Source organism: Pteronotus mesoamericanus, unplaced genomic scaffold (genome assembly GCF_021234165.1).
Source record: "Pteronotus mesoamericanus isolate MK-2021 breed Mesoamerican mustached bat unplaced genomic scaffold, CSHL_Meso_final contig_169, whole genome shotgun sequence".
Classification (NCBI taxonomy): domain Eukaryota; kingdom Metazoa; phylum Chordata; class Mammalia; order Chiroptera; family Mormoopidae; genus Pteronotus; species Pteronotus mesoamericanus.
The window spans coordinates 7,647,466-7,664,376 of record NW_026555068.1 but is presented as its reverse complement, the minus strand read 5'-3'; the positions used below and the strand labels follow the sequence as shown (position 1 = coordinate 7,664,376).

Genomic DNA, 16,911 nt, shown 5'->3' with positions numbered 1-16,911 from the left:
TTTATGACTTTAATTCCTAATTCTATCATCTTGCATGTATACATGTATGTATGCATATGTGCCATCTACTTCTGTAAAAACATTCAGTCATGATTACATTTCTGTTTAGATGTGACTCTTTGGCTCTGGGACCTTCACCAAGTCATTTAATCACTTCCAGCTGCAATACTCCACAACAATAGCATTAAATGATCTCTATGGCCTCTTTTATCTCTAAAATCTTTGGAAGTCTAATTTGACAGTAACAATGTCTTTTCAACACTTAGGTGTCTCTGACTGCAGGCCTCTGGTTGAAATACCTCAGAGAAGGCAGGGAAATACCTCTAAGTATTTGGTATGGCTACATTCATCTTTTAAGATAGGGGGCGGGGGAATTGTGTGAGTTAAACCGAAAGCCAAGGTTGGTGCTGGATGTTAGAAATCATTGCCTGGTTTGAAAGTGACTTTAGGAAGGTGTGTTGGAAGGACCCCCCTGTTGAGGAAGGGCAATGTGAGGTCCTGCAGCTTGAGAATTGCTTAGGTGTGTAAGCAGTGTGAGAAAATAACCACTGACCCGATCAGCTTTTGTATGAACGTTGAGGTCACTGAGTGGTCTATAAATCTATTATGGACAAGAGAGTCATTGCAAGTTGCAATCATCTGGGAAAGAAGCAGATCCTCCAATAGAAAACAGATTGGGAGAGAGGCCTTGGGAATGTTGGCAGACAAGGACAGTCCCTATTTCTCTAGAGAGTCCGGACCGCGCTCTCTGCTCTCGACGTGGGAGAGGTGTGTAGGCACACCCTCAGACAGCAGAACTGTCCTGAGGCAGGCTAGAAGACTAGAAGACGGCTCCTCTCATGGAAAGTAAAATGAAAAATCACAAGCCATCTTTTAGATGACCTAGTTTCATGTTATTTTCTGCTTACATTTTGTTTATCTCATTGTCCTTTTAGAAGTTACTGCAAATATTACAGCCTTATCAGGTTAGAGGTTTAGAAGCTCCGAGGGAACTAGTAAGCGAAAAGTCATGAATCCACAATGGACCAGTGGTTAAAGGGACACAGCCTCCTCAGCCCCCACCCCATTGTAAAGCTTGGGGAGGCATCAGGAACGCCAAGGGTAAAAAGTCAAGGCTAGGTGGTTCTGTCACCTTTTCCCACAAGAAGACCCTCTTTCTACCATCAGTCTTGGAAGATTCTGGATGTTGTGGTCACTAAAGGAGGTGGTCAGTTTCTTACTTTAGGACAAGGTTCAACCACTATCAAAATATTTAACCTTTTAGAGTCATGTTTTTCTTTCTATTTATTTCTACCCTGCCCTGTTTCAAAAAAAATTTAATCTTGTTTACAAAACCACACAAATGAAGTTAAACAACATACATTAGAATACCACAAGAAAGGTGAGGCAGAGGAAAAACAAGGGCAGGGACTGGAAAGTGTGCGAAGAGTAGAGACCAGCAGGCTGTTAGGTTCCAAAGATACATTGGGCTTTGGCGTGTTGGACTCCCTAAAACTTGCTGAAGCTGTTAAACCAGTGTTGTGTTTTCATTCCCCAGAATCCTACCATTGTTAGGGACAAAGCCCAGTGGAACAATCGAGTCCAGATTCACGGGCTAGAAGGAGACCTCTGACCTAATTCAGTGCCCGAACCGGCGTCGCGAGCACCACAGCTGACCCACTGGTCCTTATGTATGCTTTCTGGAACCTGAACTTACTGGATACAAGCCTGTAATTGAAAAATACATGTAAGGAGATATTTTCCCAGTGTTCGGTCTGTTGTGCTGCGCCGTCTCAGACTCCTAAGAGCAGTCTGAGCTTTCTAAGGAAAAGGGGATCTTAGAAGCAGCAGGAGCAGGCAAAGCCATGGCAGCAAATACCCCCTCCCCCAAAAACACGCGCGCGCGCGCGCGCGCGCGCACACACACACACACACACACATACAGCTGGGTAGAAGGCGGGTCAGCCTGGCTGATGTTGGGGTGTGTAAGAATTTCTTTGCCCCTCCCAGACAGGCTGTTGGTGGCCACCACCCAGGACTTCACCTGAGCCACATTCCAAACACATTTGGGATACCAGCGCACGTGGGAAACACACACAAGAGCAGATCCCAGCCCTCCCGCCTCCTCCGCCCTGGCGGAGGCAAAGGGAGGGAGCTACCAGGGTAGAGGTGCCTCACTGCTCAAGCTCGGGTTTCTTCTTCTCGGCTCCCAAGTTTGCTCAACAGCACCGCCTGCTGTCTCAAAATCAGAGATCCGGAGAACGCCCATGCATGTGCCAGGCTCACCGGTTCACATCCTCACCGTCCCTGAAAGTCAGAAAAGGCAGTGAGGGAGGGCAGGACATCCTACCGACCGGCTGATGCCCTCTCCTCCAAGGTCCCACCTACCCCACTCCAGCCCCCCTCCATTCAACGACGAGTTGCCCACAGCTTTATGCTAATTCCCCCCCAACATCAGTGATCCCTCCACAACCAGCTTCCCACTGACAGAACAGGTCCTGAACCTAAATTCTGCCATTGAGCCTCTGCACATCCTGATTGGAAGGGGTCCGGTCTGCTCGGGGTCTGTAGAATAAACCCTTAAAACTTCTCATAGAGGACATTCTGCTCCGTCATTTTTTTTAAATTGTGGTAAAACACACATAACATAGAATTTACATTGTTAAGTGTCCAGTTAAGTACTGTTAAGTAATTCACATTCTTGTGCAACCAGTCTCCAAAAACTCGTTTCATCTAAATCCGGTCTCATGGGCAGTACCATCCCCCCCCACCCCACCCCACCCCCGCCCCAGTTCTGACCATTGCCTTTCTCATGGCTCAAGTTCTTGATTGCCACACATTTTTTGCTCTGACACTGTGAATCCCTGTGGAGCTCACAAAATAGAGCCCATTAGCTCAGCCGTTTCTCATGTCCCCACAGGCTGTCTGTAAACACTGGTTTGTTTAGTTTTTGTCTCCCCCCCCCGCCCCCGCCCTCCTTAAAGCAGTTTTTATTTCCTGGTTTTGGCACCTCCTGAGAAAGAGAAGGAAGAAAAATGGACAATAGTTGAGGTTTGCTTGTTTTTTTGCAGCAGCTGCTGCAGCTGTGAGGCACTGACCAGGAAAGGTCTGAAGAGCTGTCATCTGAGCTGCCTGCATCTCAAGGACCCTTAGGGGGGACTGGACAGGCTTCAATGAGCGCTAGACCCCCGAAAGTGTGTGCAAATTTCATGTGCATGTGGGAATATATATTTTCCTAGGAAGACATTCTCTATCTTTCCTTAGATTCTCAAGGGTGTCCCTGACCCAGAGAAAGCTAAGATCTCTGCAGGCACCCTTGGAGATTAGCATCTGGGGCTTTCATGTATGTATCCAGATCCTTTCTCAGATAATCAAAGCCTGTGAACTGCATGGTGTTCAACAGTCTCCCTGCCTCGCATGTGACCACAGCTGTGGACCGGGTGAGCGAGGACAACAGAGTGGCAAGGACATCAGAGGAGGAAAATTGCAGCCAAGAGCTAGGAAGAAAGATCGAAGTGGAATCATGAGGGAAAGGCTATAAATCTGCAGACATTCTTGGGAAGCCAGAGACATGAGGAGGCCGCACAGAAAGTAATTCACATTCTTGTGCAACCGGCCTCCCAAAACTCTTTTCATCTGAACCCCAGTAATGCTTTCAACCTCACTCTCCCTCCAGTTCTCACCATTTCCCTTCTCATATCTCAAGTCCTTCTTGATTGCCGTACTTTTTTTTTCACCGACACCACGAATCCTTGTGGAGCCTTTCATTACCCATTCTGGCCTTGGGCAACTCCTTTGAGTTCTCTCCTAGGGACCTGAGTGGCCACGGAACTTTCCAGAAGACTTCTAATAATAACACTTCATTATTCTTTTTGCAGACATGATCTTACCACAGCCCATAAAAGTGGGTATTTCAATCCCCATTTTATAGAGGAAAAAATAGAGCTTGAAGGATAATGGGTAATTTTTGCAAAGTCAGATAAAGGCAGAGCACAGATTCAAACTCAGTTCTGCCTCACTCCAAAGTACGTTCCCCTAACCACAAAACTATCCTTTTGTGATCATTGGCCCTGGCTGGTGTGGCTCAGTGGACTGAGCGCCAGCCTGCGAACCAAAGGGTCACTGATTCGATTCCAGTCAGGGCACATGCCTGGGTTGCAGGCCAGGCCCCCATAGCGGGTGTGCGAGAGGCAACCACATATTGATGTATCTCTCCTTCTCTTTCTCCTTCCCTTCCCCTCTCTCTAAAAATAAATGAAATCTTGAAAAAATAACTTTAAAAAATTGTGATAAATTGGAGAAAAGCTCATTTTTCTTAAGTACAGGCATGCACCCTCCCTCTGCCCCATTCCATCCAAGGAAATCCATTGTCTTGGGAAACACTGAATAAGCTGCTCAGGTATGTGGAGGGGGCGGTGACACCCCCACAGAGTGTGCTCCCATAAAAAGAGGTGCTCTCTAAACTGCCTTCTAAGGGGCTTGAGTGGAAGGTAGAAGCCCAGGGCCTGAGCTGAATTGCTCAAGGCCATTAAGAAATTTGAGAGGTTGTAAACCTCTCAGAGGTAACAGGAAGAGGACGAAAATGCCAGCCAGGGACTTTGGGGGAATCATAGGGAGGTCTAGTGGGGATTTTACTAAGTATGCCATGTTGGATATTTCACTTCTCCATGTCCCATGACAGCTTCAGTTTTGTGATGTGAGATCAATGTTGGAGGAATGCAGGGACGTGCTGAGTTTGCTTCAAAGGGCGACAAAGAAGAGTCAAGACTGTGTTTGGGAGACCCACCTCCACTCAGCATCCCACGTCTATGGAGCTCCTGAGTGCCAGACCCCGTGTGAGGGCCCAGGAACACTGCCCTGCAGAGGTAGCTGACCTTTACGCTTCTAAGGGAGGATTCGGGAAAGAAGACTATACTTAGCTGCTGGCCCTATGCTGTGACAAACAGCAGGCTCCTGCGAAGCTGGGTAGACTGCCCTATTCCCAGAGACATTTTCTGTCTCTACTGTTGTATGGAGCAAAGAGTCCACTAATTAATAAAATACTATCACCGAAAATTTTGAGAAGCTATTAAGTGAGAGTCACAGGCTTAAAAAGTCCCCTGCCCTATTTTACATTAAATTCTCAACATCAGAGAATAACATAGAATAAATACAAAGCGTGGCAGGAGGTACAAAGGACACCAGAAAGACAGGATATAAGTTTTTGTAGAAGGGGAGACCTTACTTGGTAAGAGGGTTGGCTAACAGCCTCCCTACAGGACATATTTAAGCTAAGGGCTGAGACTCAGTGAGACAGAGCTAACCTCGGAGAAAGCAGAGGAAGGGTTATTGGCAGAAGAGACAGCAAGTGCAAAGGCACTGAGAAATTAAGACCTGCTTCTATTCGAGGAACTGGAAGAAGACCGGTGTGGCTGGAGTGTGATCAAGCCGGAAAACGGCACTTAAATCTGAACTCACAGTGTGGGGTGAGGGTCCCTGTGGCGCGTGCGCGGGAGAAGGGTAGACAAGAACACACGGTGTGGCTGCTCAGGAAAACCCTCGATACAGGACAGGATGAAAACCTCCAGGAAAGGCGAAGGCCCACTGGGAGCGCTCAAGAGCAGTTCCAAGTCCCCTCCATCCACCCCAGCCAACCTCTACCTCCTACTTGCCCAGGTCAGTGCCTAGGTATCGTCTTTGTGTCACCTCTGGGCTCCCTCCGACGCGGCAAGCTGGTCATTGGCCCCATAACCCCGACACCCGTGGTCAGAAGCAAGACCGTGGGTAGCACCGGGTCTCCGTGGTCCACTTGGTTCTGGAGGCGAACGCTTGGCCCGCCGCAGGACACCATTGTCGACTTGCCCCGCAGACGAAGCTGAGGCGCCCGCCGACCTGGGACGCCCCGCCCCCATCCTCCCCACCCTCCCCCACACATTTGAGGCCGACCCTGAAGCCATCTCTGCCCGCGAGGAGCCGAGAACAAGGTGTCCTGCAAGAAGGGCCATGATGCCCGGGTTTATGGTGCTTCCCCAGCCACCTGCCAACCAAGGCAGGTCTACCTACCTCCCCCCCGCCCCCGTCCATTTCCTTTTCATTTACTACTAGGTCCTTTGGGACCCACAACCGACGGAAAAGGGGAGAAGGCAGCCCAAGAAACGCGCTGCAAAGCGCGCACCCACATACTGCTGGGCTGGGGCGCCCGCTCCCACCAGTAGACACACGTCCCTGGGATCCCCTGGGACCCTCTGGAATCCCAGCGTGCCCACGCGAGGAGAACCTCCGAGTTGCCAGGCACCTACGAGGCGGGTGCACTCGATGACCCGAGACCCCAGAGGGCTGGGTGCGGCGCGGGGCGGGGCATCAGTCACTGCATTTTGGAATTTTTGCTACGGGGCAGGCGTTCTCCGCCCAAGGCACTTGAGGACGCCTGGGCCCGCTGAGTCCACGTCGGCCAGCCGTCAGCAACGACAGGGAGGAACCTGACTGTCACCGCAAAAGCGGACACGCGATGTCTCGGGCAGAAGCCGCCTGGGGCTCCGGCCGCGGCACCTGGCCTTTCTGCAGCCGCGCTGGCCCGCAACTACTCTGGTGCAGCTGGTGGCGCCGCACGTCCTTTCGCAAGGCTCTCCCAGTGGTCAGAAAGGCTGTCGAACAGTCCCTCCCTCCTGCCTGTTCCTTCATCTCCTTGTGATACCAGACCCACCGTGGGCAAGTTTTCCTCCGCGCGAAGAACAGTACCTGCTCCGCGGGGGCGCTGCTCTGCTGCTGTCCTTCCTCCGCGGGGCGCAGGCGGCACGCCCGGGCCGCGGCGCGCCGGACCCTGGGGGCGCCTCTGGGCCTGCTCTGGGTGTCTACTGCCTCTTTAGGGTTGGGTCCAAGAGCCCCTGAGGGATGAGAAGGAAGGGGTGATGGGAGCAGCCTGGGTGGAGGGAGGCGGCGCCGTAGTAGCCGAAGTCAGAGCACCAAGCACATCGACCCGTGCACCCCTTACCGTGGGCGTGGACTAGGTTGGTCAGGTTACTGATGCTCCCAAGACTATAAAGTGAAGATGAGAGTATTAATAACCTACCTCTCTGACCTGTTATGAGGATTGAATGAGATGATAAAGCTCTTAGAACAGCAGTACAGCTCAGCAACCGTTAGCTCTAGTAGTAATGACAGCCTGGATGGACCCCTCGGAAGAGTCAGGTGCTTTTGCTGGCAATTTACTCAGCCTAAGCTGCACGTCTCCAGTGTCCTAGACTGGTTTGCAAAGGAAGACAGGCACTCAGCATATTTTATCTTAGTGAAAGAGTTGGAAATAATGACCAGTCCAGTAGCAACCAGCACCTTAACAGCCCAGGCTGTCGCGTATAAATACATCTGCCAAGAGTGATTAGTGCTTTTTTGAGAAATGACTGATGCTAGGTCTGGGGCAGAAAATGTTCAAAATCTTCTTGGAACTTTTTCTCATGCCAGAAAGTAAAGAACCTATCAAAGAGTACTAGGGTTGTATGAAAAGATCTCACAAACTAATTTAAATGGGCTCCTGCAGCTCAAAGTTGAGATATTTAAGAATTTTTTATAATGTACTCAAGCAAGGTATTATAGTCAGACACACTTTTGAAAACTGTGATAATCTCTGAAGAATGTAACTTACTATTCACTTTATTTGTTTGTTTGTTTGTTTGTTTGTTTGTTTGGATAGAGGGGAAGGGAGGGAGGAAGAGAAGGAGAGAAACATCACATCCTCGCAGGGGAGAAAGCACAGAGCCCGCAACTCAGGCATGTACCCTGACCAGGACTTGAAGGGGCCACCTTTCGGTTCGGTTCGCAGGACACCCAACCGACTGAGCCATGCTGGCCAGGGCAAAGGTCAGACATTTCAAATAACAATAAGGACAAGGTTTACAGAAGAATAAATCATCAGCTCATTTTAAATTCATAAAGTTTTTTTTAACCTGGTAAATTAAAAGAAAGAATCGAGCATTAGCTATGCTTTTTCTATATAAAATCTACCCCACATTAAGCAAATCACAGTGAGGGGAAATTTCTATTTATAAAAGTATTCCAGCTATTAAGTGAATAAGGGATGTTAGAATTAGATTATCTGCCAGTCTGTCGCACAAATGAAATAATGGAGCTCAGCAGCAATCATCAACGGTGGCTGACATCGCAGCGAAAAACCAGCAGCCCATGCTTTCCCATGAAACACAACAGCGCCATCGGTGATGTAGCCTTACCGAGACAAAAAAGAAAAAGAAATGGAACCTGAATCTGATCAAGCCTCTAATTTAGATTTTTATTTTTTACAAAAATACAGAGACACGGAGGAACATGTTAATGATACCATGGGGATGAAATTAGCAAAATCCAGTCCGTGAGAAGCCTTATAGCACAAAAAATCCAGTTCCCCAGTTTTTAAAAATTGCACAAAAAAAAAAAAAAAAAAAAACCCAGAAGAGGAAGCTATAGGTTAAAAGAAACACAAAAGACAAAATAATTGTTTCAGCTATCTAAACTTGTGCAACAAATCACTTCTACACTTCCAATGTTGCTGTGAAAACAGCAGCAACATTAAATTTGTTCATGAATCTGTAATTTGGGAAGGGCTCTTCAGGACAACTCATCTTTCCTCCACCACAATGACATGAAGGTTGGGGACTGGAATTTCACCTCTATACAATCTGTGGGGACTTTTTATTACAGTCAGCCTTGAAAGGTCACGTTATAACTGTTTCATGTGACAAGGTTGTCTCCCAATTAAGCTTCTGGAGAAAAAGGACTGGATTATAGATGGTTTTTTTTTGCCTTCCCTTTGATGCCCAGATGCAATCGTCTGAATGTTTTTCCCTCCAATTCATATGTTACACTTATCACCAGTGTGATGGTATTTGCACATGGTTAGGTCATGAAGGTAGAACCCTCATGAATGGAATTAGTGCTCTCATAAAAGAAGCCCCAGAAAGATCCCTTACCCCTTCTGCCATGTGAAGTTACAGCTAGAAGATGCTGTTTGTGAATCACATGGCGGGCCTTCACCAGACACTGACTCTGTTGGCGCCTTGATCTTGGACCGCCGAGCCTCCAGAAACTGACAAATAAATTTCCGCTGTTCATAAACCACCCAGTCTGTAGTATTTTGTTATAGCAGCCCGAACAAACTAAGACACCAGATCAGGACCTTAACGTAGTGAGTGTTCAGTAAATATGAGATGGTATATTAAGGTAGACACTCCCTTTTTCTCTGGGCCTGTGCCCCTGCCTTTACTGAGGCCAGACCAATGTTTTATAAGTAGACAGAGAAAGAGACACACACAGTGCTTTGCAGAGAAATGAACTGTAGCAGTGAATAATCAGCACAGGATTTTTGCAGAGGATAAAGATTTTATTCTAACAAAAGGTCATTTACTTTTTGAAGACAGTTCTCTGAGGCCTTTGTGAAGAGGACAGCCTCGTTGATGCTTTCAGTGATGTAATCTATGTTGCAGGCATTGATGCAGGTGAAGTTAATCCGACTATTCTTGGGGATGTAGATATGTTTCTTCTTAACCAGGTATTCTACCTGTGAGTCTGGTGATAATCATAGGGTCTCAGATCCAGGGTGGCCACCTCTAAGTCCCCTCTAGCCCGAGGTGGGTTATGGGGGATAGGGAGTGTCAACATTTGGGGGGGGGGTGGATGAGGAATAGGGAGTCTTCAAAGCAGCTTCACTTTCTTCAAGAAAGAATCATAATCTGGTGTGAAGCTAGGAATTGGTGGCCTAGTCAATGGAATATAATGTTCAAATACAAGCCCAAGGTCAGAAGGGGGAGAGCTATGCTTTCCTAGACACTTACAGTCAAGTCCAAGATAGCTATGGGACCCACTCTGGTTGGTGATGTGATCCCAGGAGCCGGGCGTTCCCAGGAGCCGGAGCTTCTCCTTAACCTTTTCCTTGGTCAGCATGATGTTCTCTACAATCTCTTTCAGACTCTGTTTCCTGCCAAAGGAAGGACAGCGAGGAATTAACACGTGAGGTCTCCCTGTGCTCCCAACCTCCTCATTGCCCTTCGACTCCCCTTCCCTTCAAAAGCCCCCAACCAGAGTGCCTCGGGGCATGCTGGTGGAGCCAATGATCTGAGATGGTTATGAATAGGAGAAAAGTTTCAGCCTGTATTAATTCAAGCAAGCCAAGCACATTCTTAGCTGATTTTGCCAGAGTAGCAAGCCCTTGAAGCTTCCTAATCTCCTGCAGTCTGGAAGAGTTCACGTAATTTATCAGCCTGTGTCCCAAAAGAATGTCCTATTACCTACTCCTCTATAGGAGGGCAAATGTTGGCATAGCTACTGTCGTTGGAACACAGCGGGTCGTCAGTAAATGTTGATGAGTGAATGGAGTAAAGAGGCAACGCGGGGGGGGGGGGGCGGGAAGAGAAGCACCGGCAGGATCCTGTGAATCGGGAAGTCTGTGTGCATCCGCAGGCTCTGCCCATTCTCCCCTGCCCGACCCTTCGCCCTTACCAGGCTTCCTGCAGAGCAGGGTTGCAGAGGATGGATGTGACAATGCGAGCACCGGAGGTAGGAGGGTTTAGCCACAGGGCCAGGGCACAGTTCATCAGCTGGGAGAGGACGCACAGCAGGATCTGGTTGTTGAGTGCCACCACGACAAGGACCCCCACTCCTTCATCTGCAGCGTTGGGAGAAACGGCCTTGTCGGTCTCCTCTTCCCCTACCAGGGCTTTCCCCTGCAGCTCTGCCTCCGGCCTTGTGAAAGAGCAGGGTCACCTACAGGGCCCTCCTCCCAGCCCAGCCACGCTGGTCACCAGGCCCCAGGAAGTTGCCAGAGATTATTCTTCCAAAAAGAGTAGCTGTAAGTAAGAGTCTCAGAGATGGAAAGGAGTAGAAGGATAACTAATCTTAACCCCTCATTTTATGATGAGGAAACGAGGCCTAAGGAGGAAAACGATGTAACTGGAGCCAGTTTTACTAACTGAGCTAAGATGATACCAGGAACCCGACGTCTGCCTCTGCTCTCCGGTCTCCACATGGCTCTCTCTGGAGGCCGCGGCTCTCTCCACAGGGCAGGAGACGCCGAACGCCTCACTCCCTCCACGGGCATGGCACCCCTTTAGCACCAGACCTCCCTGCTCCTTCCGACCAACCATACCATAAATGCCAAAATTCCTGGACAGAGACTGGCTGCAGAAGAACTCAAAGCCTCCAGAAACAAAGTATTCTAAGAATCTAGTATCTTCTTCTGGGTCACCAGTGGATAAACCTTGATAGGAAATATCAAAAAATGGGAATATCTGCTTCTTCTGTAGGAGAAAGGAGAATGAAAAGAGGATGAGGCTGATGAAGGTGGTGGTAGATGGTGGGGGGGGGGAATCAGGCGAGACGCTGGGCTCACCTTCATGATGGCTATCAACTTTGGCCACTGACATTTTGTCAACTTGCAGTTGCCAATGTTCCCGATCACAAAGACACAGCCACGGGGGGCCTGCTGCAGATAGAGACTGTCTCATCAGGAGCTGCCCCTACCGAGGGGTAGCAGCACCAGGGTGTTTGGAGGAGAAGTAGTGGCCCTCCACGTTGGATCCTACCAAAGGACTTGACAAATCCAAGCCCCGAAAAGGCCTTGGATAACCAGAGGGGTGGGGAGGAAGGGAGAATAAAACTGTAAATCAGGGCCGGGGAGAAGATTCTGAGGGAGGCCCCTCTACCTTCACCACATTGAGGAGCACGTTGGGGTCCATGCACAGCTGCTTGGAGTCCCAGAAGCAGTGCTCATGAACAGTGAAGCCCATGTCCTGGAAGATGAGTCCATGGTGTTCTGTGGGAACACAGCCCCCCACCAGCAAGGGCATAAGGAATGGAGAGCGGGAGACAGACACACCAGAGAATGGGCCTGAGGGTCACTGGGCGAAAGGGGGGCGAGGACAGGAGAAGGACCAGCCTAATTTGGCTTGTCCACCATTTGTCATGGCAGAGAGCGAGAAGGACAACAATGAAGGTTGTAAATGGGGTGGGAATTAAGAACAAGGGACCCGCATCTTCTGTCACCCTCACCTGGTATAACACTCACCTTTTTTAGAAGAAACGATGTAAACTATTTGAGAATTCTGACGCCAAGTTTTGAGGAACTGGGCCCCAAGGTGGAAAGCACCACTGTCGCCAACAGTGTGTACACCCCCTACCTGCCAGCAAAAAATAGAGAGAAATAACGTTTTAAAAGAGTGAGGGTGACACCAGTACCACCTCGGATTCAGGTCCTTCGTTTGCAGCAGGAGCTTGCACATTAGCCGCCTGGGCTGGCACCAGGGGCACGGGCTTCGGGTTCTGATGCTCGCTCTGCCCTTCAGTGACAAGCTTTGGACTCCGTGAGCCTCAGGTGTCTCCTGTGTCCACACCAGGGGCCCTCCGCAGTCCCTTTCCGGTTCAAGGGTGCAGTCTCCGACCCCCACTTCCCGGGTTCTCCCCCTGTTCTCCCCTTCTTCTCACCCTGTTCTCCGCAATGGCTCGGCTGTGCTTCCCAAAGAGGAGCTCCACGCAGGCCTGGATGAACGATCTCATGCCCGTCACCGGCGTGTACTCGTAGTTCAGGGAGGGATCCTGTGCAATCTGCAGTCGGGTCTTGCGCACCACGGAAGACACCCAGGGCTGGCCCCCGCTGGTCATGCAGACTGTGAGAAGAACGGCAGAGGGCGCTCGGGAGGCGGGGCCTTGGGGCTCTGCTGACAGCCCACAAACACTTCATCTGTCCTGGCTTTCTTGGGGCTTTGGAAAGTCGCCTAGGAGAAGACAACTTTCCTTTTTTCCTCTCTTTTATAAAAACAGTGCGCTGTTAGTGACTCTGTATAATTTTTATCTTTTTAAAGAAGACAACAGAAACCTATGCCATTTTAAAGGGTAAAAATGATCTACAACCTGAGTTATAGTTACCTGAGATTCAACAAAGGTAACACTGACTTTCACAGTGGCAAGGGCTGGCTGTGCGTCAGAAGAGTCCATTTTGGGAACCATCCTTGGTTCAGGAACAGAACGCGGGTGAGGGAAGAGGCGGAAGGAAGAGCAGGGCCCATGCAGGCCCCACATAGAGCTGGGGAAGTGGATATACCAGAGCTTATACTAAATATCAGGAAGCCCCCAGAGAAAGGCAGAATGACCCAGGACGTTTTCTGCTCTTTTCCCCACTGGGCAATTTTGTTGACAAGAACAGACCTAGCTCCCGATTCCTCTGCGACAATGGAATACTGCCGCCTAGAGGCCATCATGATGTACTAAGTCTGAGGTATCTACCTCTATAGGCCAGGAACATCTTGTTAGGGCTATCGTCTTGTTTGTAGGTCTTTAACAAGCTGCCTTCTAGCTTCTGGGCTTGAGGCACGTCCAAGAACAGTGAAAGCGTGGACATCACTGAGATGAACGTAGAACCAAGACTATGAGTCCACTCCTGTGTTCTCTCTTGCTCCTGCCCGAAGCCTTCCGCTAAGCCTGAGCCACACAGGCCTGCCTCTTCCCAGAACCCTGGCAGCTCCAAGGCAGAAGCCACAGGCAACTGGTCACCAGAGCAACAGAACCCAACTCCCAGTCTCCGTGGTGGTGATCCTCAAAGACAATGGGAATGTTCTATGGCGCTTGAGGAGAATCTGCTGAAAGGTAGCTGGGCCAGGGAGTAGAGAGGACCCAGAATTCCCAGCAGTCCTCCCTAAACCATCGCCCTCTTTTCTCTGGCTCCAAGTTGCCCAATCCAAAATAACAAGCCAGCCCTTTATAAAGAAGACAAAGCGAGGCAGGCAGCCAATGAGCCAGCTGAGGGCCTCTCCAGCAGAAGCGCAAACCTCAGATCCAGCAGTATCTCAACCCTGCGAATCGAGGGCTACATTGAAAAAGCTTCTACTTTCATTTCGCTAAGGACTCCTGCTTTTAAAAGGAAAAGAAAGCAGTTTTCTTCCATAGGTTTTTTAAAAAAATATTTTATTTATTTTTAGTGAGAGGGGAAGGGAGAGAGAAAGAGAGGGAGCAAAACATACATTGGTTGCCTCTTGCTGGTCTCCAACTGGAGAGCTGGCCTACAACCCAGGTATGTGCTCCGGCAGGGAATTGAACCAGAGACCTTTTGGTCAGCAGGCAGGCACTCAGTCCACTAAACCACACCAGCTGGGGCTCTTCCATACTTATTTTATTTTATTTTAGATTTTATTTATTTATTTTTAGAGAGAGGAGAAGGAAGGGAGAAAGGGAGGGAGAGAAACATCAGTGTATGGTTGCTTCTCACGTGCCCCCTACTGGGGACCTGGCCCAGAACCCAGGCAAGTGCCCTGACTGGGAATCAAACTGGCCACCTTTTGGTTCTCAGGCCGGCACTCAGTCCACTAAGCCACATCAGCCAGGGCTCCATAGTTATTTTAATAAAGAGTCCTACGTTTAGGAACAGTACAACTTACAATTCAGTAAGCCAGCCTATTTCTCTCAGTTATCTAGAGTCGAGACTTCTACACTGTTAACTCCTTCAGTGGTGGCCAAGCAGCAAGTTAAAAGGCAAAGGTCAAGGGTGGAAAGAATCGGCCCCTGTAGGATGACTTGCATTTTGCTGTCTTTTTCTTTCATTTTTTAAAATAACTTCAGCTCTGTCTGGTGTGGCTCAGTGGATTGAGCACTAGCCTGCAAACAAAAGTGTCGTCAGTTCAGTTCCCAGTCAGGACACATGCCTGGGTTGCAGGCCATGTCCCCAGTAGGGGGTGCATGAGAGACAACCATATATTGATGTTTCTTTTCCTCTCATTCTCCCTCCCTTCCCCTCTCTCTAAAACTAAATAATAAAATAAAATCTTAAAAAAAAATAACTTCATATCCTTGGCTGGTGTGGTTTAGTGGATTGAGCGCTGGCCTACAAACCAAAAGGTCACTGGTTTAATTCCCAGTCAGAGCACATGCCTGGGTTGTGGGCCAGGTCCCCAGCTGGGGGTGTGTGAGAGGCAACCACACATGGATGTATCTCTCACACCCTGATGTTTCTTTCCCCCTCTTTCTCCCTCCCTCCCCTTCTCTCTAAGAATAAATAAATAAAATCTTTTAAAATTTTTTAAATAAAATGAAAGTCACTTCACAAATGGTTGCTGCTGACATTGTCGGGGTCTCACCCACATACCCTTTACCTGCCCTGCTGGTGGGATCAGCCTTATCTTCCAGATCTCCTTCTCTGGAGTATTGCCTTTGGCTGACAGGAGCCAACTCACCTACACGTTGCCTGGCAGCTCACAGCCCCACCAAGACGCGCAGCCAATGACTGCCTGATCTAGGTGCACAAAAGGCCAGCCCTTCGTCTTGGGTATCTCTGTGGCTCGATTTGTACTCCAGGGCCCATCCACCTATTCAGTCAAAACTTGACTTGGGACCTGGGACCCAGGACCACACCGTTGCATGGCCTCTTCCCCTTCACAGTTCTGCCTCCCTCCTGCCCTTGCAGGCCCCTCCTGCTGGGCACTCTCTCTGCAGATCGCGTACCCCACATGCCTTGCCCAGGCTGTGCTGTCAGGGAAGCTGCCTTGAGACAAAGGATTATGACAGTGATTCCCATTGTTGTTGAAAACTTTAGAACTTCAAAAAACTATAACAAAGAACACAGATGTCCTACAATCAATCCATAATCACAGTTAACATTTTTGTGTACCCCTTTCCGGTTTTTTATTTTTATTTGGGAGGGGGGTTTAAAAGCCACTTTCTAGCTTTAATTACAATTTTATAATGATGCTTTAAAATTTCTAGTCAGATAAACAAGCTTATGGATTCAGGGGACATCCCCTTTTGAAATTATTTCAGTAAAATTAAAAAGAACATTTTTAACACTAAATACATGTTGGTGAAGCGGTTGCTTATGTACTCTTCTTTTGAGGATGTTGAAATTTCCTGGTTTTTTTTTATGTTTTTCCCTTTCTTTTGTTTTTTCTTTTGGCTGACCTGTTTCTCCCACTCTTTAATCAATTTTTTCACTTATCTTGAATTTGGGTTTAGACATGTTTGATCCCCACTCTTCATTATAAGCAAGGATTTCAGTGTTATCTCAAGAAGGGCTGGGGGAAAACTAAGGTCCTGTAAGGATTTAAAGTGGCTCATGCCTTGGTCGGTGTCGATGCAGGAACAGCATCCATTCACCATCGTTGGAGACCCTACACAGGCTCACTACCTCTGGGCTCCAGGGACAGGGTGGCGGCTTGAGGGGCGCTAGCGATGTACAGAGGGAGGCTGGGGTATCTGGCATCAAGGCAAGCAGAGGCCATTGTTCCTTTTCTGGAGCCTCCCCCTACAGAGTTGGCAAACTGGTGCCATATCTGAGATTCCACCCACCTCCCCCTTTCTTATTTTTGAAAAATGATGTTTATTTTTTAAGATAAGTGATATCAAATTTACATGTCATTTTCATCATATTCTCTTCACATTTCACTTGTGAGAATTTTAAGACGTGTGCCATTGAGAGCTCTTTATACTGCAAGTAATTTAACAGGCCCAACTCCCACTGACTGGAGCTGGAGAGAGAATTTATTGGCTCTGTCCCTGGGCGGGCCCAGGTACATCTGACTTCATTCCCAGTCCAACCCAATGTGTCACAGCGTCATCATGGCTCCGGCTTCCTTCTCTCTGTTCCCCTTGGCTCTGCTCCTCTGGATGCTTCCGCTTTGGTCTCTGGCTGACTCTGGGCATGGAGCAAAAGCAAGTGTCGCATATGTGGATAATGATAGGCATTTGAGAAATTTTCTTTGCAACTTATGAGCAAATAAACTAAATGTCAGTCGCTGAAGGAATGCTTAAATTAATAATGGACTATCTATAAAATGGAATTCTGTGCCTCTGTTAAAGGCAGACCGATGTGTATAACCGTGGAAAATCTCCAAGATACATCATTAAGTAAAAACAAGGGAGGTAGAGAATAGACAGTAAAGAGGGGAACATTTGCAGGGGGGATAAAAGATACAGTTGAGCGCGCATGCTTGT

General features: G+C 48.6%; 1 protein-coding gene across 1 annotated transcript; it reads right to left on the bottom strand.

Annotated features, from left to right (window-relative positions):
* Nucleotides 1-5,358: 5,358 nt before the first annotated feature.
* On the bottom strand, nucleotides 5,359-13,333 carry GOT1L1 (glutamic-oxaloacetic transaminase 1 like 1). The gene is made up of 10 exons (XM_054565771.1): nucleotides 13,219-13,333; nucleotides 12,421-12,602; nucleotides 12,005-12,116; nucleotides 11,643-11,752; nucleotides 11,330-11,422; nucleotides 11,087-11,237; nucleotides 10,441-10,606; nucleotides 9,777-9,919; nucleotides 9,350-9,510; nucleotides 5,359-5,370 (listed from the first exon to the last, which is right to left on the bottom strand). The coding sequence occupies exons 1-10, from the start codon at nucleotides 13,331-13,333 to the stop codon at nucleotides 5,359-5,361; spliced, it is 1,245 nt and encodes a 414-aa protein (XP_054421746.1).
* Nucleotides 13,334-16,911: the final 3,578 nt, after the last annotated feature.

Coding starts and splice junctions, on each gene's coding strand:
- GOT1L1 (XM_054565771.1), bottom strand. CDS start 13,333: ATGTCCACGCTTTCACTGTTCTTGGACGTGCCTCAAGCCCAGAAGCTA. Junction 11,753..12,004: donor CATCGTTTCTTCTAAAAAAG/GTGAGTGTTATA, acceptor GTGTTCCCACAG/AACACCATGGACTCATCTTC. Junction 11,423..11,642: donor TGCTCCTCAATGTGGTGAAG/GTAGAGGGGCCT, acceptor CTCTATCTGCAG/CAGGCCCCCCGTGGCTGTGT.